General features: G+C 53.6%; 1 protein-coding gene and 1 pseudogene across 1 annotated transcript in view; one reads left to right on the top strand and one right to left on the bottom strand.

Annotated features, from left to right (window-relative positions):
• Nucleotides 1-23209, bottom strand: part of LOC137457418 (zinc finger protein 208-like) — a gene marked incomplete at its 5' end in the record, with an annotated part of 316357 nt that overhangs the window by 123014 nt on the left and 170134 nt on the right. Inside the window, 4 exon segments of the mRNA XM_068169313.1 lie at nt 602-1026; nt 1028-1371; nt 6488-6510; nt 17287-17916. Coding sequence (XP_068025414.1) covers nt 602-1026; nt 1028-1371; nt 6488-6510; nt 17287-17916 — 1422 coding nt within the window.
• The window catches only part of LOC137457403 (zinc finger protein 420-like), a 38257-nt pseudogene continuing 20129 nt past the window's right edge, over nt 5082-23209 (top strand).

Below are 23209 nucleotides of genomic sequence, written 5' to 3'. Positions count from 1 at the left end.
TCCAAAGATCTCCATCAGCTTCCCCCTACACCCTCCAAAGATCCCAAAAGTCAGTCCTAGGACCATCCTAATTCCAAACACCTAAGATCACCTGAAAGCCCCAGAAGACTGCATCTGAGATGCCCCTCAAGACTCCTGAGAACCTCATTTTCCCCTCCCTGAACTGGGCACACAGCTCCACCCCATCCCTTGGGAACAAAATTTGGGCATTGTGGCAAGGATGTCTGAAATAAAAGCAAACAGCCAGGATTTGGGTAACTTTTGGGTTTTATTGAGACAATTGGTCAATGGACAGAGGATTTCTTACCCCAGGGAGACACAAAGCATAAGGGAAGAACCAGACAGACCCTGGCAAAGCCCTGCCCAGCTCCACTGGGCGCTCCAGCTGTGCTGACTCAGCACTGTTAACTGTTCTCATTAGCAATAATTGGTGTTCAGAAGGGCAGGAGATGTTTATTGCTTCTGGTACCCCCAGTCCCTGAGAACTGCAAAGTAAAAAGGGATGATTTTGGTGCTGGAAAGGCCCTCTCAGAGGGGTCACGATTACCCAACAGATTCTAGGTGGGTTTATGCCTCCCCTCTAGTGCAGGCTGCTCTCTGGTGTGGATGTAGCGGTGCTTGTTGAGATACGCCTTCTGGGTGAAGCGCTTACCGCAATCAGCACACGTGAAATCCTTCTCACTGGTGTGGGTGCGGCGGTGACGACTGAGATTTGGCCTCTGGCTGAAGCTCTTCCCACATTCAGCACAGGTGAACGGCTTCTCTCCAGTGTGGGTGCGGCGGTGAGCAATGAGATAGCGCCTGTAGGTGAAGCTCCTCCCGCAGTCAGCACAGGTGAAAAGTTTCTCACCGGTGTGGGTGCGGTGGTGGTCAATGAGATAGCTCCTACGGCTGAAGGCCTGGCCGCACTCAGCACAGCTGAAAGACTTCTCGCCAGTGTGCACACGACGATGCTTTGTTAGGTTTCCCTTCCAGGTGAAGCTCTTGCCGCAGTCAGTACAGCTGTACGGCTTCTCACCCCTATGGATGACGGTGCTGGATGAATTCAGTACTCGTGGTGAAGGTCTTGCTGCACTCAGCACAGGGGAACAGATGCTCTCCAGTATGGATGCGGCAATGGATGGTGAGAGTGGAGCTGTGTTTGAAGCTCTTGCCACAGTCCCTGCAGCTGAAGGCCTTCTCACTGGTGTGGACGAGGTGGTGTTGCCTAAGAATAGAGATCTGCCTGAACCGCTTGCCACAGCTGTCACAAGAGAAGGGCCTCTCTCCAGTGTGGGTGCGGCGGTGCTTGTTGAGATCAGAGCGATAGGTGAACCTCTGTCCGCAGTCAGCACAGGTGAAAGGTTTCTCTCCAGTGTGGGTGCGGCGGTGCTGGATGAGCCCAGAGTTCCAGCGGAACCTCTTGCCACAGTCACCACAAACGACAGGCCGGGAGGTAGGCTGCGGGCAGAGGTGCTTCACTAGCTCTGAGACACCTGGGAAGCTCTGCCCACACTCAAGACACTGATTCAGCTCTTTGGGTGACACTGAGGGACCTGCTCTGGCTTCATCCTCCTCCATACATTCCTCCCCCTCATCCTGGTCACCTTCATCATCATCATTTTCCTCCTCTTCACAGTTGTCATTCTCAGCATCATCCTCCATCTTGTCCTCTTTTTCCTCCTCATCCTCCTCTACCTTGGGACTGCACATTGGCTTCTCCAACTTGATCCCTAGGTGCTGCTTCTCCTCCCATCTCTTGTCTGGGTCCTTCTGCGAGGCCATACTGTGGGAGGGAGGGGTCACAGCTGTGCAATAGGGAAGATGGAAGCACCTGAGCCCAGGATCTCAAACCCTCAGATCCTGCCTGGGTCATGACACTCCCTGACTCCCAACACCCAGCTGGAGGAGAGAATACAGAGGGGACCTCAAACCTTCAGTTTCTGCCACAGTGTGGGCACAGACCTCTAATACCTGTGCTGAGACCCCAGGTTCCTGTGATCAGTGCCCTGAGGTACCCTGAGGCTTACAAGTGGTCTTGTCCCACTCTGCTCAAGCCTGGTGACATTGGCAGGGTGGTTCCTGGCCCAGCCCTGTCCTTTGATCTCCCCTGGCTCAGACAATGGAGGCAGCAGCACTGACCAAGGAAGACCAAACCACCTCCAACCTTCTCCCACCACCCTCCAAATCCCACCCCCCAAACATCACCTCCTGCTCACAACTCACCCCCAGCAGCCTGGAGCATTCCTCAATTCCCACAACACCTGATGTGCCTCAGAGCTCCTGAAGAGGTGAAATATGCTGGACAGGAGGAGGTGGTGAAGGCTGGGAGCTGCCCTGGGGGCCTAGGATCCTGCTGTTAACCCACTCTGGCTTTCATACCTGTTGGGCTGCTCCAAGGGACAGACCTGCAAACTCTGCTCTTCCACAGCACACAGGGGCAGGGATGATGGAGAGGGACTCAGGCTCTGCAAGAGAGAAGCAAAGGGCTCAGAGGAGAGCACTGACCTGCAAGGGATGGCTCAGCACTGCCCAGGACCAGGCAGCACAGCTCAGCCTTGCTGGGGGCAGCTCCCAAGCCCAGCAGCACAGCCACAGCACACAGCCAGGGCTTAACAAGATGGGAGGCCTCAACAAGTGCACACTCAGCTCCTTGCCCAGCACACAGTCCCCAGCACACAGCTGCAGGCCAGCACCACAACACAGCTGCCTCCACACAGCCTCTCCCAGCCCTTGCCTAAAGCTTCCTCCCACTGCCTGCCCAGGCCTCTGCTGCCTGCAGCTGCATTTGACAGCAGATCTTGGCCTGGACCCAGCTCTCCTCCCTGGCCCTGCCCCCACCACACCCACTCTGTGCTCAGCTCTGGCCTGCACACCTCTCTGCTGCCCTCTCCAACCTCCCAGAACTTCCTAATAGCACCCAGAGAGCCTTTGAAATCTCACTGCTAAGATCCTTGGGGAGCTTTGAAGGAGGTTTTGTCTTCTCAAAACTCTTCAAATCTGGTTGAAAAATCATCCAAACATCTTCAGAACTCCTCCAAAACATCTTCAGAAGTCACCAAATCCCTTCAGAACTGCTCAGAAACTCAGCTGGAGTGCACAGAGCCCTGAGGCTGAGGCAGATCCTGGGACCAGGAACCTCTGGGGATGGGTTTTGCCCTGGGCTGGGGGTTGGGGAGGGCAACACTCAGGCAGCAGGAAAGGACTCCCCCACCCCCAAGGGACCCAGCACTGGGGGGAGGGAGGGGCGCTGTAGAGGGATTCTAGGGGGCAGGGCCCTTGGCAGTACCATTTGGGACCCTGCCTGACCTGGGGGCAAGAAGACTTGGGGGGCAGCAATATTTGGGGACCCTCCTGTTCTTCCCAACCCACTCCAGCTGGGCACTCCTCCAGTGCCACCCAAGTTAGGGACCCCATTGCCCTGGGGGTACCCCCCCACCTCCTGGCCCCCTCTCACCAGTAGCCTTTCTCCCTAAATGGGGGCTCCTGCCCAGGAGGCCACCCCAGCCCCAAGCCCTGGGCTCACAGACCAGGCCAGGCCAGGCTCTGAGGTGCTCTATGGCCAAGCCAAGCTGAGTCCAGCACCAAGCCACTGCTGGACCCCCCTGGACTCTTCCTTGGACCCCCCCCCACAAAGGCAGTGCTCAAGGAGGTGTCCTGCAGCTTGTGGAGGGATGAGAGCAGCTGAGGAGAGAGGGGAGAAGGCAAAGAGAGGGCAGAGAATGACCAGCAGAGAGCTCAGCACCACCCCAGGCTCCCAGCCAGGCTGCCAAGGTGCTGCTGGGCACCCACCGGGCTTGGCTGGGGGCAGGGCACCACTGCCAGCTGCAAGTAGCCAAAGGGGCAAGCTGGGCACACTGGGCACAGAGGCTTAGCCTCCTGAGGGCAGGGACAAAAGGCAGAGCCCAGCTGGGGGACACAGAGAGGCCTGCAGAGAGATGGACACAGCCCTGTGCCCGAGGGCAGGCAGAGGCACCCCTGGCACAAGGGCACAGCAGAGCCCCACAGGAAGGGGCTGGGGGGCACAGAGGCCTTGGATGCCACCACCCCCAGCACAGCCAAACCGCCCCACAGCTGACACCAGCCCCAGGCGCTCCCAAGCTCAGGCTCAGCACAGCACCCACGCCTGACACCCCCACGGCACCCAGCACACAGCCTGCCCACAGCTCCCCCCCGCGCCTGGCCCTCAGCCCAGCCGCTGCCCTTCAGCACAGCAGCCGCCCGGCACCTGCCAGCACAAAGCCTCCAAACCCCCAGGGCTCCCCCACACACCCCCACAGCAGCCTCTGCTGCAAGCCACACCCCACGCTCACCACCACCTCTCCTGCACACAGCAGCCCCCCCGACCAACCCGAAAACCACAGACCCCCACAGCCGCACAGAGGTCCCCACAATCACAGCGACACCCCCCAAACCGCACGGACCCCAAACGCCAAGCTTGCAGAGCTCCCCCGGACCTCACAGACCCACCCCCACCCCGTACCCCACCGATCTCCCCCGGATCCCACGGACCCCCAACCACATATCCCCAGAAGCCCCCAACCAAACCCCACCGATTCCCCCTAGATCCCTGCAGAGGCTCCCCCCCCGCCCCAGCCCCACCGACCCCTGTCCCACGAACCCCTCCCCAAACCAAGCGACCCTCCCGACCCCTCGCAGCCCCACAGAGAGCATTCCCTGATCCCCACCCCACCACCCCCAACTCAGCCCCACAGACTCACCCCACCTGCATCCCGGGAAAAGGGGGAAGCAGAGGAGAAGGAGAAGGAGGAAGAGCTCAGCGCACAGGGAGCCGCCGGCCCCGGCAGGCTGCTGGCGAGCAGAGAGCTCTGGGATGGAGACCCCGGCCCGGCCCCTCCGGCTGCTGCGGCCACGTGGGACGGGGAGCGGAAGCAGGGAGCAGTCTGGAACAGAAGCCCCGCCCACGGCCGGGCAGCCTTAGCCAATGAGAGGCGACGGGAGCGCGGCAGCTCCTCCCCCTGGGCGCTGCCGAGGCCCAGCCAGGAGCTGCCCCTGCCGGCCGCGGCCGCCATTGTTGCTGCCCCGTGGGGAGCGGCAGCGGGGCCGGAGCGCGGGAGAAGTGCCGGAGGTGCTGGCGGGCGAGCGGCAGCTGCCGGCTGGTGAGCTGCGGCGGGGCGGGAGGGGCTGAGGGGGCTGGGGAGCGCTGAGGGCGGCGGCAGCGCAGCGGGGAAGGCTCTGGCTGCGTGGGGCTGCCGGGGGCTGCACTCTCACATTTTCGATTCAAGGCAGGGGCCAGGCTCACACCCAGCTCAGTAGCTCACACCCAGCTCAGTAGCTCAGAGCAGCTTCCCACGCTCAGAGACAGCAACTAAGGTGAGAACAACAGCTGAAGCTCAGACCCAGCCCCCAAGCTCAGAGATAGAAACTCAGGTGAGAAGCACTTCCCAAGCTCAGAGCCAGTCCCCAAGCTCCAGAACCCATATCAGAAGTGCAGAACCAGCTCCAAAGCTCAGATGCAGCTCCCAAGCGCAAGCAGCAGTTCAAAAGTGCAGACCCAGCCCTCAGGCTCAGACCCAGATCAAAATCCAGACCCAGAACCCAACCTCTCACATTGTAAATTCAAGGCAGGTGAAAAGCTCACACTCAGCTCCTATGCTCACCACCTGCTCCCATGCTCAGAACAGCTTCCCGAGCTCACAGCCAGCCCCCAAGCTCAAGAACGAGACCAAAAGTGAGACCCAGCTCCCAAGCTCACACTCAGCCAAGCTGAGCCAGCCCCCAAGATCAAAAACCAGCAACAAAGGTCAGAATCACCTCCCAAGCTCAAGGACCACCTCTTGAGCCCAGAGCCTGCCCCTAAGATCCAGAACCAAGATCACAAGTGCAGACCCAGCTCCTAAGCTCAGAGCCAGCTCCCAAGCCCAAGAACCAGCTGCAAGCTCAGATCCAGTCCCCAAGCTCAAGAACCAGCAGCTAAGGTCAAGAGCAGATCCCAAGCTCAAATTCAAGGATTCAGAGAATCCTTGGAAAAAAAAACCACCTCCTAGCAGGGGGAGTCAGCAGCACAAGGAACCCCACCGAGCCCCCACCCCAACCCCACCCGCGGCCCCGCAACCGCACAGACCCCTCCCAGAACAGCACAGACGACGCTCACCGACCCTGCACACCTCTGCCCTACCCCACAGCCCCCCCACCACGACCACCCCCAACACCGCAGACCCCCACAGCCGCACAGAGCTCCCCACAATCACAACGTGCCCCCCCCCAAACCGCACGGACCCCAAGCGCCAAGCTTGCAGAGCTCCCCCGGACCTCACAGACCCACCCCCACCCCGTACCCCACCGATCTCCCCCGGATCCCACGGACCCCCAACCACATATCCCCAGAAGCCCCCAACCAAACCCCACCGATTCCCCCTAGATCCCCGCAGAGGCTTCCCCCCGCCCCAGCCCCACCGACCCGTACCCCACAAACCCCTCCCCAACCCAAGCGACCCTCCCGACCCCTCGCAGCCCCACAGAGAGCATTCCCTGATCCCCACCCCACCACCCCCAACTCAGCCCCAGAGACTCCCTCACCACACCTGGACCCCGGGACATGCTTGTGGCCAAGGCAGGTTTGCTTCCTGTCCAATGTTTACTATCTGGTTTTTGATTAAATGGTTCATTTTCTCCACTTGCCCACTCGAATGTGGATTGTAGGGGGTGTGGAGTTGCCAATCAATCCCTAAAATTTTGCTCACCTGTTGTACCACCTTGGCCACAAAATGAGGTCCCCTGTCTGAGGAAATAGCAGCAGGTACCCCAAAACGAGGTATTCTCTCTTGTAACACTGCCTTAGTAACCTCCCGTGCTTTGTTTGTGCGACAGGGAAATGCTTCTGGCCAACCAGAGAAGGTGTCAGTGAGTACCAACAGGTACCTGGATCCCCCCTTTCTTGGGAGCTCAGTAAAATCAATTTGCCATTGTTGTCCTGGCTCATTTCCTTTGCTAATTTGTCCCAGTCTAACTCCTCTTCTTACTTTGGGGTTAGCCTTAAGACACACCTCACATTGCCGGGTTACCTGTTCAACCGTGGTGCATAACTTCCGTGCTATACACTCCTGAACCAATTTTCGATACAGGGCTTCTGTTCCCCAGTGAGTCTTTGCCTGTTCCATCTGAACAAAAGCCCAGAGAAGGTCAGTGGGAAAGATTAATTTCCCATCCGGTGTCCTGGCCCAGCCCTTTCCTGTCCTATTCCCCAAAAGGTCTTTAATTAATGTCTGATCCTCTGTGCTATACACAGGTTCTGGCTCTTTTTGCTCAATTGACAGTTTACCATCTGGGATCAAAACAAACTCTGACACCTTTCTCCCCTCCCTGGCCACCCTTTTAGCTGTTTCATCTGCCAGTCTGTTGCCTCTTTCTTGACCAGTATTCCCTTTTTGGTGTGCTTTGCAGTGCATTATGGCTACTTTGCTTGGCTTCTGCACTGCTTCTAGCAGCCTCAGTATTTCTTCTGCATGTTTAATACCTTTTCCTTGAGATGTCAACAGTCCTCTTTCTTTCCAAATGGCTCCATGGGCATGTACCACCCCAAAGGCATACTTGGAGTCAGTCCATATGTTTGCACTTTTCCCTCAGGAAAGCTCAAGGGCTCTGGTGAGTGCTATTATCTCTGCCTTTGGAGCGGAGGTGTTACTTGGTAGGGCTTCTGCCTCGATTACCTCTTCTCCTGTAGTTACAGTGTACCCAGCTTTTCTTTCTCCCTGGATCACAAAACTGCTTCCATCGGTGTACCAGTTATGGTCTGCCTTTTCTAGGGGTTCTTCCTTCAGGTCAGGTCTGCTGGAATAAGTGGCCTCAATTGTTTCCAAACGATCTTGAGTAACTGGTTCTCCATCACCACCCTGGAGGAAAGAGGCTGGATTGACAAAGTTAGCAACTTTCATTTCTACATCATCCTGCTCCACTAGGATGGCTTGGGATTTAAGAAATCGTTGTGGAGGCAGCCAGTGTCCTCCCTTGGCTTCTAGAACAGCAGAGCTGGTGTGTGATACCAGGACTGTGATCTTCTGCCCCATTGTGAACTTTCGAGACTCCTGAATGTTAATTGGAACTGCTGCCACAGCCCTCAGGCATCCTGGCCATCCCTTGCTTACCTCATCCAGTTGTTTAGAGAGGTAGGCCACCGCCCTTCGGTAGGGTCCTAAGGTTTGTGCTAGGACTCCGAGTGCTATCCCTTGGATTTCATGGGAATACAATCAAAAAGGTTGAGTGACATCAGGTAGGCCTAGTGCTGGTGCCCTCATCAATTCCTTCTTTAAGGTACGGGAAGCTTGTTCAGTTTCTCCATTCCATTGCAAGTCCTTATCAGTCTCTTTCAGTAATTCACAGAGGGGTTTCACAAGCAGGCCATCATTATAAATCCACAACCGGCACCGCCCTGTCGTTCCCAAAAAGGTTCGGAGTGCCTTTACTGTGTTTGGAAGTGGAATAGAACAGATGGCCTCCTTTCTTTCAGGGCCCAGCACTCGTTGTCCTGCTGTTAATTCATATCCCAAGTAGGTTACTTGCTGCTGTACTCTTTGGGCCTTCTGTGGGGAAACTCGGTACCCATGAAGTCCCAGGAACTTCAGCATACTCACAGTCCAGCTTTCACATTCCGCTCTGGTCTGGGTGGCCAGCGGGATGTCATCTACATACTGTAGCAGAGCTCCGTTGCCTTCTGGCCTGTTCCACTTCTCTAATTCTTTTGCAAGCTGATTTCCAAAGACAGTAGGGCTGTTCTTAAATCCTTGGGGCAAGACTGTCCAAGTTAATTGACACTTTCGGTTAGTTTCTGGGCTCTCCCATTCAAAGGCAAACAGTGGCTGGCTCTCAGGGGCCAGGGGTAAACAGAAAAAGGCATCTTTTAGATCCAAGATGGTAAACCACTCTAATTCTGTTCTCAATTGAATCAAGAGGGTACATGGGTTTGCCACCACAGGATGGATATCCTTTGTTATTGTATTTATAGCCCTTAGGTCCTGCACTAACCGATACCCTCCAGCTGGTTTCCTTACAGGTAAATTTGGAGTATTGTAAGCTGCTTCACACTCTGTTAGCAGCCCATACTTTAAGAATTTTTCTACACTAGGCAAAACTCCTTCCCTATCTCCTTTCCTTAAGGGATATTGTTTTAATCTAACAGGTTGAGCTCCAGGCTTAAGATCTATTATCACAGGTAGGGCATTTTTGGCCCTTCCAGGCTGCTCAGTGTCCCAAACCCCAGGATATACTTGATCTTTTATGCTTTCTCTTATTCTGTTTTTCTCTTGTTGAGGGCTCATTAATGCCAGACTTAAAACCTCAACCAACTGTTCCTCCCTTACTCTGAATTCTACCTTCCCCTTATTAAATTTAATTTCAGCTCCCAATGCTTCCAACAAATCCCTCCCCAGCAATGACTTTGGGGCATTTGGCATATATAAAAACTTATGTAAGCCCCAAGTTTTACCATATTTATATTTAAGAGGTTTAAAAAAATATGCCTTCTCAGTTTGACCTGTAGCCCCTACCACAGAAACATAGCTCTCATCCAGAGGCAGCAGTGCTTGATTGAAGACTGAAAAGGTTGCTCCTGTGTCAACTAGGAATTCCAGTTTATTTTCTTGTTCCCCTAGCTTCATTATAACCAGAGGATCTGCTAGGATCTGTATTTATAATCTCCTCCGCTCCTCCCTAATCATCCTCTTCTAGTTGTGCCTGTATTCTGTTTTTCTTGTTCCTCTCTGGACATTCTCTTTTCCAGTGTCCCTTCTTCCTGCAAATCGCACACTGATCCTTTTCCAACCGCACTCTATTAGTCCCTTTAGTCTCCTTACTTTCCTGCAACGCTGCTACCAACATTCTCTTCTCTTTTCTCCTGCTTTCTTCTTCCCTGTTAGAGAATACTCTCCATGCTACATCCAAAAGTGCCTCTAAATCCCTTCCCTGCGGGGGTGACAACTTTTGCAGCTTCTTTCTGATATCACTAGCAGATTGCCCAATAAATAGGTGTGGCAATGCCAGCGACGAGCAGTGTGAGCAATCTGGCAGTGCAGGCCTAGAGCCTGACACGGTGGTAGGCCATGCTCAGCAGAAATGCAGAGCCAGCTAGCAGTGTAGCAAAACAGTGCTGTGCCTGCAGCATATAACTAAAACAAGACACTGGTAGCTATAAACATGGACAGTTGTCTTGGGACAACAGGACATGCACCTGCATCAACAACCTCGTTGTGTCATTAGTAGTTGGACCAATAATCTGTAATAGTGCAATGTGTTGTCATCATAGGGAACCAATGAAGCCATGCCAACAGGGCACTCCGAGTTTATATAAGTTGTAGCAGTTGCCTTGCTATGCACTTCTGCCTTTCCTGTCTCCTGTTTCTTCTACACTTTACAGTGCTATACTTGCACTACAGGCCTGCTCTACAGGCCTGCACCTCAGGCCTGCACCATCGGCCTGCAACACTGGAACAATAAAGAAACAGTACTTGATCATATTGGTCAGCCGTATTGATTCCCATCTCCATCACCCTGATAAATAGGGATACCAGTTGTTGTATACCTACTTCTGATCCGGGGTCAAGAGAGGTGTTTTTCCTCATGGCTTCCCTCAGCTTATCTAAGAATTCTGAGGGTGATTCACCAGGTCCTTGTCTGACTGAGTATAACACAGACCAGTTAATTGCTTTCGGAATGGCTTTTTCTGTTCCCCTGCCTACAAACTCCCGGTATTCCTCCGATCTAGTCCTTTGCAGGGCATTGTTTGTATTCCATTCTGGATTTTGGAGTGGAAATACATCTCCAATGTTTGCCCCCCCTCCCCGGGTTTGAATTCTTTCTGTTGCAAGCTCCAATCCATGTTTTTCAATTCATTGTTTCTCTGTTTCAGTCATTTGTTCTAATAATAACTGGATATCCTCTGTCCCAGTCTGGATTGTGCTGCCTGACCACGAATCGAAAATGTGTAGCTGTCCCTGTGGGATCGTTACGATAATTTTTAGCCTTTTCTCTCCAACTATCCAAACCATGACTTGTAAAAGGCACCTTAATCCAGACTGGGTCCCCCTCAGGCCCTACTGCTTGTCGCAGGGGGGCTTGAATGAGTACCTGGGAAGCCGGGGCATTTGCTTGCTGTCCTCGGGTCCTTCTTGCCACTGGCCTTCCCTGAGCATAGCTCTGGGACCTGACTCCAGTATCAGTCTCTGAATTGCTGCCACTCCCAGAACTTCCTACATTATTTTCCGAACTCTCTGTCACTACCTCTTGCAATTTTCCTGGAGATTGATAAAATTCAGGCAGGTCTTTTAATTCCTCAAGTTTCAGACGCCTCTGCCCTATGCTACACGCAGAGCAACACCTTTTCAACTGTGTCTGCCTCTTATTCTTGGCCTTGTTTTCTTTTCCAAGGGTCAAACCCATTGGATCTGAGGGAGCTCTAACACCACAGTCCCTTTGAAACTCCGGATGCTCTCGGAGATAGACAAACATATCAGCATCTATTGTCTCATCCCATTTCTTTTCTCTTCTTAAAAACAACATCAATTGCAGTAAAGTATCATACTCCAGACTCCCATTTACAGGCCATTTCTCTCCACCATCTAATTTATATAATGGCCACCACCGGGTACAAATTTTAATTAGAGTCTTTTGATTTGTTGACCCTCCTGGGGGGCCTCCAATTTCCCCCCAGTGGGCAAGTATACAACCAAGTGGGCTGTGTCTTGGGATCTCACTACTTTGTCTCCCTCCCATTTTACACAATACAACACAGTACTTTCTTTTTACAGCACACAGAACACAAAACAAATGCCAATACAACTACAACAATAATGACCGGTCCTTAGCACACAGTTATTGGCCACACACACTCAGCCACACATTCAAAACCTCTAGTACTTTATGTTCTTTAGGGACCCTCTTGGCCCCTCACACACTTAAACGATACTTATAATTCCCTTTGGGACCCCCCTGGTCCCACACTACAAACAATGTTCATGATACATAAACAATGCTTATAGTTACCTTTGGGACCCCCCTGGTCCCAGCCCAAGAGCTCTTTTACCTAGGGGTGCAATAAATGCCTCTCTCCCACGCAGGGCGTCCCCTCACGACCTACAGAGCTACCCCTTTTATAGAAGCATACCTTCTCTGTGCTGGCAGTCTTGTCTGTTCCTGCAGCGATCTGATGAGCAGAGGAGCTCTCCTCGAGAGTTTCTCGGCGGGCCCTGAGAGGTCCGGCTCCTCAGCAGGTCCTGCAGCCAAACAGAGTCGTCCTGCCGCGGTCGCCAAATTGACTTAGAGAAAGACACACAAGAGACTCAGTAAGTTTCTTGTATCATGCTTCTGTTCTGGCCCCTGACACAGGTAGAATCATTTCAAAAGACCTGTGTGCCTTCAGAGAGCTTTGGGCAAACTTTTATACAGAAAGTTATCTGTCTATAATGACAGAGGTCCAGATGCTTCCTATCTATACACAGCTTATCTAGCTAAAAACAGCAGAAGTACACATATCATGCAGGTGTCCTTTATCTTATACAAAAGATCATCTTGTCCAAGACTAACAGAAGTGAATCACTGACAAATCCTGTTACACCTTATCTACCCAAAGGCTGTCTGCCAACCCCTCTCCCCCTCCCTGCATTCCAGCATTTCAGCTAACAAGCAGAAAGTTCTTTATCAACTCTGTTATTCTGTTAATGAGACTTTTCTGTTCATCACTGGAGCAGGGACAGAGAAGGGCAGCAAAGCTGGTGAGGAGATTGGAGAGCAGGTCTGGTGAAGAGAGGCTGAGGGACCTGGGATTGCTTATTGTGAAGAAGAGAAGGATGAGAGGAGACCTCATTGATCTCTACATGGACCTGGAAAGAGATCAGAGTGAGGCCAATATTGGCCTCTTCTCCCAAGTAACCAATGACAGGACAAGAGGAAATGCCCTGAAATTGTACCAGGGGAGATTTAGGTTGGAGAGGAGGAAAAATTTAGTTGCTTCAAGAGTGTTCAGGCATTGGAGCAGGCTGCCCAGGGGGGTGGGAGAGTCACTGTCCCTGGATGTATTCCAGAAATGAGTAGAGGTGGCACTCTGGGACATGGTCTGGTGGTCATGGAGATGTGGGTAGAAGGTTGGACTTGATGAGCTTGGAGGTCTTTTCCAACCTTAGTGAGTCTGTCTGTGAAACCCTGTGGCAAACCAGCAGCACTCAGGGGCTGAGAACACAACTCCCATTGGGATACATCCCCAGGGCTCAAGTCTCCTCCTAAGGCAGCTCTGAACCCTCAGCTGCAGTTCAAAGGCTCTGCTTCAAGCAGGGCAATGTTCCTCCTGCCCACAGCTGCCAGCTGAATTTGGGGGTTTCCCAACCCAAACTCTTCTCTGATTGGATCAACTCTGCCAGGAGCAGCAGGTTCCACAGTCCTGATGCTTCACATCTCAAACCCCCCAAATTCTATAGCTGCAGCTCAAGGGAGCTGACAGCTTTGTGCCTCTGGATTCCTGTTTCAGCACTTGGAGAACATTTTAACATTTTCCAAACTATTAGAACCCCCTAAACCTCCCTAAAGATGCTTCAAAAGCTCTGTTTGAGGACTTGAGGATTTTAAGGAGTTTTTTGGGCACTCAAAATGCTTTGTAAAAAATGGCTTAAAAATGATCCAAATCTCTCTGAAGATCATTCAAAGGGCCTGAAAAGAATCAAAATCTTGCAGAAAAACATCAAATATCCACAAAAGTAATCAAAATGTCTTAAAAAACTCACTAAAAGGGCCTGACATGAGTAAGAATACTTCAAAAATCATTGAAAGGGCCTGGGAATAATGAAAATACTTCAAAATAATTAGGAAAGCCTCTACTCTATGGTTTAAGATATCCCAGTGCCTTAAACACACAACAGATGATAAGATCTCCTTCTCAGTTGGTGTGTGGTAGGCTTCTGATCCTCCATATCCTCTACTCTAAAATCCCAATGGCTGACTTCAGGTTTCACCTGATGTCTTCTTCCAGAGACTCCAAGTGAGACCACACTCCCTATCTGCACTGCAGAGGACATTATGCACCAATGGTCCTGTTTGGATAGGCTTAAGTGCTCCTGCACTCAAGCCACAGAGCAGATTGTGGGGTCACAGTCCCCCTGTCACTGGAAACCTACTCAAGACTTGATGTGATTCCCCGTTCCCTCTTTTGTAGGCCATGAACTAGCCCAGGGTAAGCCAGGTATGGATCAGAACAGACATAAAATAGAACCCTGAGAGGTGTCCTTGGTGTGCTGCACACTTGCTCTCCCAGCCTTGCACTGCTCTCCCTATGGCTTGGGGGTTTGTCATCTCCTGCCAGCTCAGTGCATCTGTGCTTGGATCACAGTGATAGAAAAATTTGGAGGTCAAAACCTTCAGGGTCTGTGCAAGTGGCAAAAGATCCCAGGGTGATTCAGCATCCAAGGTTCCCCAGCTCAGAGAAACACCTGATGGAAGTTAATGATCTCCACCTCTCAAAACAGTGACCCTAAAGCCAGAGCCTTGGAGCTCTCCTGGATCACAGCAGCTGTGTCCAGCATCTCCCCCACTCAGACATCTCTCAGGCACAACCTGCACCAAGGGCCAGCAGCAAGTCAGACTTCTCCAGGCTCAGTTCTTTTGTCCTAAGAATGCCAAAGCTTTGTGAGGGTTTGCCCTGAGCTCCAGCAGAAGGAAACCGAACTCCAGGGCAGCCTCTCTGCCATCCTCCTCACCACCTCTCTGTGTCTTTGGACAGACACCTTTGCTGTCACCAGGGGCAAGGTTTCTTTATTAGAATAAATAAACCTTTATTAGAATAAACCAAACCAGGTTGGAAGAGACCTTCAAGATCATCGTGTCCAACCCATCAACCAATCCAACCCACCCAAACAGCTAACCCATGGCACCAAGCACCCCATCAAGTCTCCTCCTGAACACCTCCAATGGCGGCGACTCCACCACCTCCCCGGGCAGCCCATTCCAATGGGCAATCACTCTTTCTGTATAGAACTTCTTCCTAACATCCAACCTGAACCTCCCCTGGCGCAGCCTGAGACTGTGTCCTCTTGTTCTGGTACTGGCTGCCTGGGAGAAGAGACCATCATCAGCCTGTCTACAACCTCCCTTCAGGTAGTTGTAGAGAGTGATAAGGTCACCCCTGAGTCTCCTCTTCTCCAGGCTAAGCAGCCCCAGCTCCCTCAGCCTCTCCTCATAGGGCTTGTGTTCCAAACCCCTCACCAACTTTGTTGCTCTTCTCTGGACTCGTTCCAGCAAGTCAACCTCCTTCCTAAACTGAGGGGCCCAGAACTGGACACAGGACTCGAGGTGTGGCCTAACCAGTGCAGTGTACAGGGGCAGAATGACCTCCCTGCTCCTGCTGGCCACACTGTTCCTGCTGCAGGCCAGGATGCCATTGGCCCTCTTGGCTGCCTGGGCACACTGCAGGCTCATGTTCAGCCTGCCATCGACCAGTACTCCCAGGTCCCTCTCTGCCTGGCTGCTCTCCAGCCACTCTGACCCCAGCCTGTAGCACTGCATGGGGTTGTTGTGGCCAATGTGCAGAACCCGACACTTGGATGTGTTCAATCTCATGCCCTTGGACTCTGCCCATCTGTCCAGCCTGTCGAGGTCCCTCTGCAGAGCCTCTCTACCCTCCAGCAGATCAACTACTGCCCCCAGCTTGGTGTCATCAGCAAATTTACTGATGATGGACTCAATGCCCTCATCCAGATCATCAATAAAGATGTTAAAGAGCACAGGGCCCAGCACTGATCCTTGGGGCACACCACTAGTGACTGGCTGCCAGCTGGATGTGGCACCATTCACCACCACTCTCTGGGCTCGGCCATCCAGCCAGTTCCTAACCCATCGCAGTGTGCTCCTGTCCAAGCCATGGGCTGACAGCTGGGCCAGCAGTTTGCTATGGGGGACGGTGTCAAAGGCCTTGCTGAAGTCCAGGTAGACTACATCAACAGGCCTCCCCACATCCACCAGGCAGGTCACCTGATCATAGAAGGAGATCAGGTTGGTCAGGCAGGACCTGCCCTTCCTAAATCCATGCTGGCTAGGCCTGATCCCTTGGCCATCCTGTAAGTGCTTTGTGATTGCACTCAGGATGACCTGTTCCATGATCGTGCCTGGCACTGAGGTCAGGCTGACAGGCCTATAATTCCCTGGCTCATCCAACCGGCCCTTCTTATGGATGGGCACCACGTTGGCCAGCTTCCAGTCCTCTGGGACCTCGCCAGTGAGCCAGGACTGCTGGAAAATGATGGAGAGTGGCTTGGCCAGCTCATCTGCCAGCTCTCTCAGCACCCTAGGATGAATCCCATCTGGTCCCATGGACTTGTGGGGATCTAAGCTGCTGAGGAGAGTTCCAACCTCCTCCTCATGGAACATAGGGAAACTGTGCAGCTCCCTGGCTCCTTCTGCCAGCTCTGCAGGCCAGCTGTCAGGAAGACATTCTGTCCTTCTAGTAAAAATTGAGGCAAAGAAGGTGTTAAGTATCTTTGCCTTTTCCTCATCCCTTGATACAACATTTCCCTCCATGTCAACCAAGGAGTGGAGTTGTCCTTTCCCTTTTTCTTGCTATTAATGTATTTATAGAAGGACTTTTTGTTGTCCTTCACAGTAGAGGCCAGTTTAAGCTCCAAGTGTGCTTTTGCCTCCCTAATTTTCTTCCTACATGACTTGGCAACATCCTTAAACATTTTGTGGTTTGCCTTCCCTCTCTTCCAAAGGTGATACACCCTCTTTTTTCCCCTTAGCTCTATTAAAAGTTCATTAACCATTCAGGCTGGCCGTCTGCCCCAGTGGCTCATCTTCCGGCACATTGGCACAGCCTGTCCCTGAGCCTTCAACAATTCTTCCTTGAAGTAGGTCCAGCTCTCCTGGACCCCTTTATTATTAAGGCATTGAGGCAGGGATATCTGAAATAAAAGCAAACAGACAGGATTTGGGTAACTTTTGTGTTTTATTGACATAATTGGTGAATGTACAGAGAGGTTCTTACCCCAGGGTGACACAAAGCATTGAGGAGGACCAGACAGACCCTGGCAAAGCCCTGCCCAGCTCCACTGGGAGCTCCAGCTGTGCAGACTCAGCACTGTAATTGTTCTCATTAGCAATAATTGGTGTTCAGAAGGGCAGGAGGTGTTTGTTGCTTCTGGTGTCCCCAGTTCCTGACAATTGCAAAGGAAAAAAAGGATGATGATTTTTGTGCTGGAAAGATTCTCTCAGAGGACTCACAATTACCCAACAGATTCTAGGTGGATTTATGCATCCCCTCCAGTGCAGGCTGCTCTCTGGTGTGGGTGCAGCGGTGCTTGTTGAGTGATCGCTTCTCACTGAAGCGCTTACCACAATCATCACAGGTGAAAGATTTCTCATCAGTGTGGGTGCGGTGGTGGTGAATGAGAGTGCGCCTATCTCTGAAGGCCTGGCCACACTCAGCACAGCTGAAAGACTTCTCACCAGTGTGCACACGACGGTGCTCTGTGAGATGGCTCTTCCGGGTGAAGCTCTTGCCGCAGTCGGCACAGCTGTACGGCCTCTCACCACTGTGGATGAGTTGGTGCCGGATTAATTCAGTACTCGTGGTGAATCTCTTGCTGCACTCAGCACATGGGAACAGATGCTCTCCACTGTGGATGCGGCGATGGATGGTGAGAGTAGAGCGCTGTTTGAAGCTCTTGCCGCAGTCCCTGCAGGTGAAGGCCTTCTCACTCGTGTGGGTAAGGTGGTGTTGCCTAAGATGAGCGAGCTGTGTGAATCTCTTGCCACAGCTGTCACAAGAGAACGGCTTCTCTCCAGTGTGGGTGCGGCGGTGCTGGGTGAGATTGCCGCGCTGGGTGAAGCTCTGGCCGCAGGCAGCACAGGTGAAGGCCTTCTCTCCAGTGTGGGTGCGGCGGTGGTGGGTGAGACTGCCGCGCTGGGTGAAGCTCTGGCCGCAGTCAGCACAGGTGAACGGTTTCTCACCTGTGTGGGTGCGGCGGTGCTGGAGGAGCCGACAGTTCCAGCGGAACCTCTTGCCACAGTCACCACAGACAAAGGGCTGGGAGCCAGGCTGCGGGCAGGGGTGCTTCACCAGCTCTGAGCTACCTGGGAAGCTCTGCCCACACTCAAGGCACTGATTCAGCTCTTTGGGTGACACTGAGGGACCTGCTCTGGCTTCATCCTCCTCCATACATTCCTCCCCCTCATCCTGGTCACCTTCATCATCATCATTATCCTCCTCTTCATAGTTGTCATTCTCAGCATCATCCTCCATCTTGTCCACTTTTTCCTCCTCATCCTGCTCTCTCTTGGGACTGCACATTAGCTTCTCCAGCTTGATCTCTGGGTGCTGCTTCTCCCAGCTCTTGCCTGGGTCCTTCTGAGAGGTCATACTGTGGGAGGGAGGGGTCACAGCTGTGCAATAGGGAAGATGGAAGCACCTGAGCCCAGGACCTCAAACCCTCAGATCCTGCCTGGGTCATGACACTCCCTGACTCCCAACACCCAGCTGGAGAAGAGAATGCAGAGGGGACCTCAAACCTTCAGTTTCTGCCTGTACTGAGACCCCAGGTTCCTGTGTTCAGTGCGTTAAGGTACCCTGGGGCTTACAAGTGGTCTTGTCCTATGCTCCTCAAGCCTGGTGGCATTGGCAGGGTGGTTCCTGGCCCAGGCCCTGTCCTTTGAGCTCCCCTGGCTCAGACAATGGAGGCAGCAGCACTGAACACGGAAGACCAAACCACCTCGTCACATCTTCATTGATGATCTGGATGAGGGGATCAAGTCAGTCATCAGCAAGTTTGCAGATGACACCAAGTTGGGAGCAGATGTTGGTCAGTTAGAGGGTGGAAAGGCTCTGCAGAGGGACCTCGACCGACTGGACAGATGGGCAGAGTCCAATGGGATGGCATTCAACAAGTCCAAGTGTCGAGTGCTGCACTTTGGCTACAGCAATCTAGTCATGGGGTCTGTGTTGATAGGTTGGACTCGATGGTCCTCGAGGTCCTTTCCAATCTTAGTTATACTGTGATACTATGTGTGATACTGTGACCTCCAACCTTCTCCCACCACCCTCCAAATCCCAACCCCCAAACATCACCTCCTGCTCACAACTCACCCACAGCAGTCTGGGGAATTCCTCAACTCCCACAACACCTGATGTGCCTCAGAGCTCCTGGAGAGGTGAAATATGCTGGACAGGAAGAGGTGGAGCAGGTTGGGAACTGTCCTGGGGGCTGGGGTCCTGCTGTTTCCCCAATCTGGGTTCTTTATCTGTTGGGCTGCTCCAAGGGACAGATCTGCAAACTGTGCTGCTCCCCAGCACACAGGGACATGGATGACGGAGAGAGGACTCAGCTCCTGCAAGAGAGAAGCAAAGGGCTCAGAGGAGAGCGCTGATCTGCAAGGGATGGCTCAGCACTGCCCAGGACCAGGCAGCACAGCTCAGCCTTGCTGGGGGCAGCTCCCAAGCCCTGCAGCACAGCCACAGCACACAGCCAGGGCTGCTCAAGATGGGAGGCCTCAGGAAGTGCAGATTCAGCTCCTTGCCCAGCACACAGCCCCCAGCACACAGCTGCAGGCCAGCACCACAACACAGCTGCCTCCACACAGCCTCTCCCAGGCTTCGCCTAAAGCTTCTGCCCAGTGCCTGCCCAGGCTTCTGCTGCCTGCAGCTGCATTTGACAACAGATTTTGCTCTGGACCCAGCTCTGCTCCCTGACACTGAACCCACCACACCCACTCTGAGCTCAGCTCTGCCCTGCACACACCTTTCTGCTGCCCACTCCCCAACAGAAGATCAAAGCAGCCCTCAGGACACACACAAAGGGAGATTCATGCTCTCTGCAGATGCAGCAGAGGGGGAAGGGGCTTGGGCAGCTTTTTGCTAAACCTCTTCAGCCCTCACTGGGATGCTGGAGGAGCCTCTGGCTCCTGCTCAAACCTCACACCTCCAGCACCCTTCACACACTTGCAGCCCAAAGAGACTCAGTGGAAAGGATTTGGCTTCCTTCTCTCCCTGACCATTTCTCTCAGATTGCTCTTTGCAGTTCCCTGGAGCTGCCACTCCACATCCCCAAGAGAAAAAGAGGTTTGGTGGGAGGGCACAGTGCCCATGGGCTGCTGTTCATCTCCCAGCTGACACAGGCAGAGCTGCAGCACAATTCACTCCTTTCACCTCCTAAAATGGTGCCAGATTCTGCCATTCCCTGCACACTCATTTGCCACCTGGGCCCTGCATCCTCTCCCCTTCTTGGGGGGACAAGGCCTAATTCCTGCCTGACTACACCAAGGCCCCTCCGTCAGTCCCAGTCTATCCATGTCCCTGCTGCCTTGGCTCTCCCATGGCCCTGGGTCCCCCACCTCCACTGCCACTGCAGCTGGAAGGGTGGAGTGGGAAATGCTGTGGCTGAGGAAGCATCTAAGGAACTGGGCTGGAAGCAGCAGCACAAGGATGGAAGGGGCCTGAGACTAAAGGCTGGGATCAGCTGGAGGGCTGAAAGAACAGCACCAAGCCAAGGGGGGGTTACACATGAGGGCTGGGGAGGGACCCTGCAGACACCTCAGGCAGAAACTGATGAGAGCAAGGGGGACAGAGAGGGAGTGAGACCTCAGGTGACTCCTGCCATGGGGGATGGCTGGGCTGTGTGGCTAGGAGCCCTGAGTGCCTGCTTGGGCTGTGCTGCATGTCAGGAGGGGACAGGGCAGGAGGGTCCTGAGCCAGGCAGGATTTGGGGTTTCGAGCTTCTGGGGTCAGCTGCTGCCAGCACCATTGCAGGGAGGAGCCAGGCAGAGCCACACAGCTGCTGAACTAAGCCCTCCCACCCCCTGCAGCCTTCACCCTCCATCTCTCCATCCATTGCTCCATCTCCACTCACTTGCTGCCCTCTCAGAGTCCACAGGGCCACAGCAAGTCCCCAGGGCTGATCTACAGAGCCAGCAGGGCCCAACAGAAACCGCTGGATGAGAGCATGGAGGAGACAGGGGGAGCCTGCAGCCCACAAAGCCAAGGGCAGCCTGGGCTACACCAAAAGCAGCATGGCCACAGATGGACAGAGGCCATCCTGCCACTTGGCTCTGCTCTGATGAGACTTCACCTGCAGCACTGCAGCCAGCTCTGGAGACCTCAACACAGGAAGGACATGGACCTGATGGAGAGGGCCCAGAGGAGGGACACAAAAATGATCAGGGGCTTGGAGCAGCTCTGCTACCAGGACAGGCTGAGGGAGCTGGGGGTGTACAGCCTGGAGAGGAGAAGAGAAAACTCTGGGGAGACCTAAGAGTGACCTTCTGGTACCTGAAGGGAACTACAAGAAGGCTGCAGAGGGACTCTTTGAAGCCATTGCCTCTGGTCCTGTCCCTGCAGGCTTATGCAAACTAGAGCAGAGCAGATTGAGATTGGAGGTGAGGAACAAGTTCTGCACCAGGAGCCTGCTGGAACACTGCAACAGGTTGCCCAGGGAGGGGCTTGAGGTCCCAGCCCTGCAGAGGTTCAAGGTGAGGCTAGACAGGGCTCTGGGCAACCTGAGCTAGTGCAGGATGTCCCTGCTGACTGCAGAGGGGCTTGGACTGCAGCACCTTGGCAGCTCCCTCCCAACCCAAACCACTCCAGCATTCTAGGAGTCTAAGTGCAGCCTCCAGGGAGAGCAGGAAAAAGATGAGGCAGAGGAGGACAAGGAAGAGGACAAGGAGGAGGAGAACCAAAATCCTTTCCCAACTCCTCCAAACCTCTGCCAAATTCCTGGAAAGCTCTTCCAGCTCTGCAGAGTTCATTCTGAAGAGAGCTGAGGGAGTTGCTAGGCTCAGGGATGTCTTGCACACTCTGCACAAATGCTCCAGAAGCTTTCCAAGTGCCCTCAAAACCAGCAGCACAGCTCTGCTGCCACACAATGCCAGGCTGCAAGGGACCCCAAGGCTCAGCTGCTCCAACCTTGCCAGCTGACACTGCACTGGAAAGGAGCTGGCCCAGCCCCCTGCCAAGCTGAGCCTTCCAACTCTGCCCTGCAGGGCAATCCACCACTGCCCTGGGGAGAGGATTCCAATGGCTGACTGGCAGGGAAAAGCTTTTGCCTCTGCAGGGCACTGTGCCACTTCAGCTCAACTCTTGCAGCAGCTCTTTGAGATCTGCCTTTGGAGCACCACAAACTCTGAAGCACTGCAGTGCAAAGCAGCTCAGCTTCAACTTCCAACTGGCTGAACTCTCTCATTTTAAATTCAAGGCAGGGGCCAAGCTCACACCCAGCCCCCAAGCTCAAGAACCAGCAACTAAGGTCAGAGTCAGCTCCCAAGCACAAGAATCCAGGTCAGAAATGCAGAACCAGCCCCCAGGCTCAGAGCCAGCTCCTAAGTTCACATCCAGGCCCCAAGCCCAGCACCAGCAGCTAAGATCAGAACCACTTCCCAAGCTCAGAACCAGCCCCCGAGCTCAAGAACCAGCAATTAAGGTCAGAACACTTCCCAAGCTCAGAGCCACCTCCAGAGCTCACACCCAGGCCCCAAGCTCACAAGCCAGCAAACCAAACTAAACCAAACCAGGTTGGAAGAGACCTTCAAGACCCATCAACCAATCCAACCCACCCAAACAGCTAACCCATGGCACCAAGTACCTCATCAAGTCTCCAAATAAGGTCAGAGCCACAATAATAACCACAATAATAAGCAAATAAGGACAGAACCACATTCCAAGCTCAAGAGCCAGCCCCCAAGGTCCAGGACCTAGATCAAAAGTGCAGACTCAGCTCCCAAGCCAGCAGCTAAGATCAGAACCACTTCCCAAGCTCACAGCCAGCCCCTAAGTTGAAGAGCCAGCCCCCAAGCTCCAGAACCAGCAACTAAGGTCAGATCCACTTCCCAAGCTCACATCCAGACCCCACGCTCAAGAAACAGCTCCCAAGCCAGCAACTAAGGTCAGAACCATTTTCCAACCTCAGGAACCAGCTCCCAGGTTCCAGTACCAGCAACAAAGGTCAGAGCCAAGCTCCAGAGCCAGCCCCCACAAGCTCAAGAGCCAGCCAGAAAGGTCAGAACCACTTTCCAAGCTCAGAGCCAGCCCCTAAGCTCACAACCAGCCCCCAAGCTCAAGAACCAGTCCCTGACCTCAGAGACATGCCCTGAGGTCAAGAACCACACCCCAAGCCCAGAGCCAGCAACTAAGCTCAAAACCCCTTTCCAAGCTCAAGAAGCAGCAACTAAGATCAGAACAATTCCCAAGCTCACAGCCAGCCCCCAAGTTCAAGAGCCAGCCCCTAAGCTCAAGAACCAGCAACAAAGGCCAGAACCA

Source organism: Melanerpes formicivorus, unplaced genomic scaffold, assembly GCF_026170545.1.
Source record: "Melanerpes formicivorus ecotype bairdi unplaced genomic scaffold, bMelFor1.0.p_v2 SCAF_178, whole genome shotgun sequence".
In the NCBI taxonomy this organism is placed as follows: domain Eukaryota; kingdom Metazoa; phylum Chordata; class Aves; order Piciformes; family Picidae; genus Melanerpes; species Melanerpes formicivorus.
Note: the sequence above shows the minus strand (reverse complement) of the source record. Positions and strands in the feature narration are given on the sequence as shown.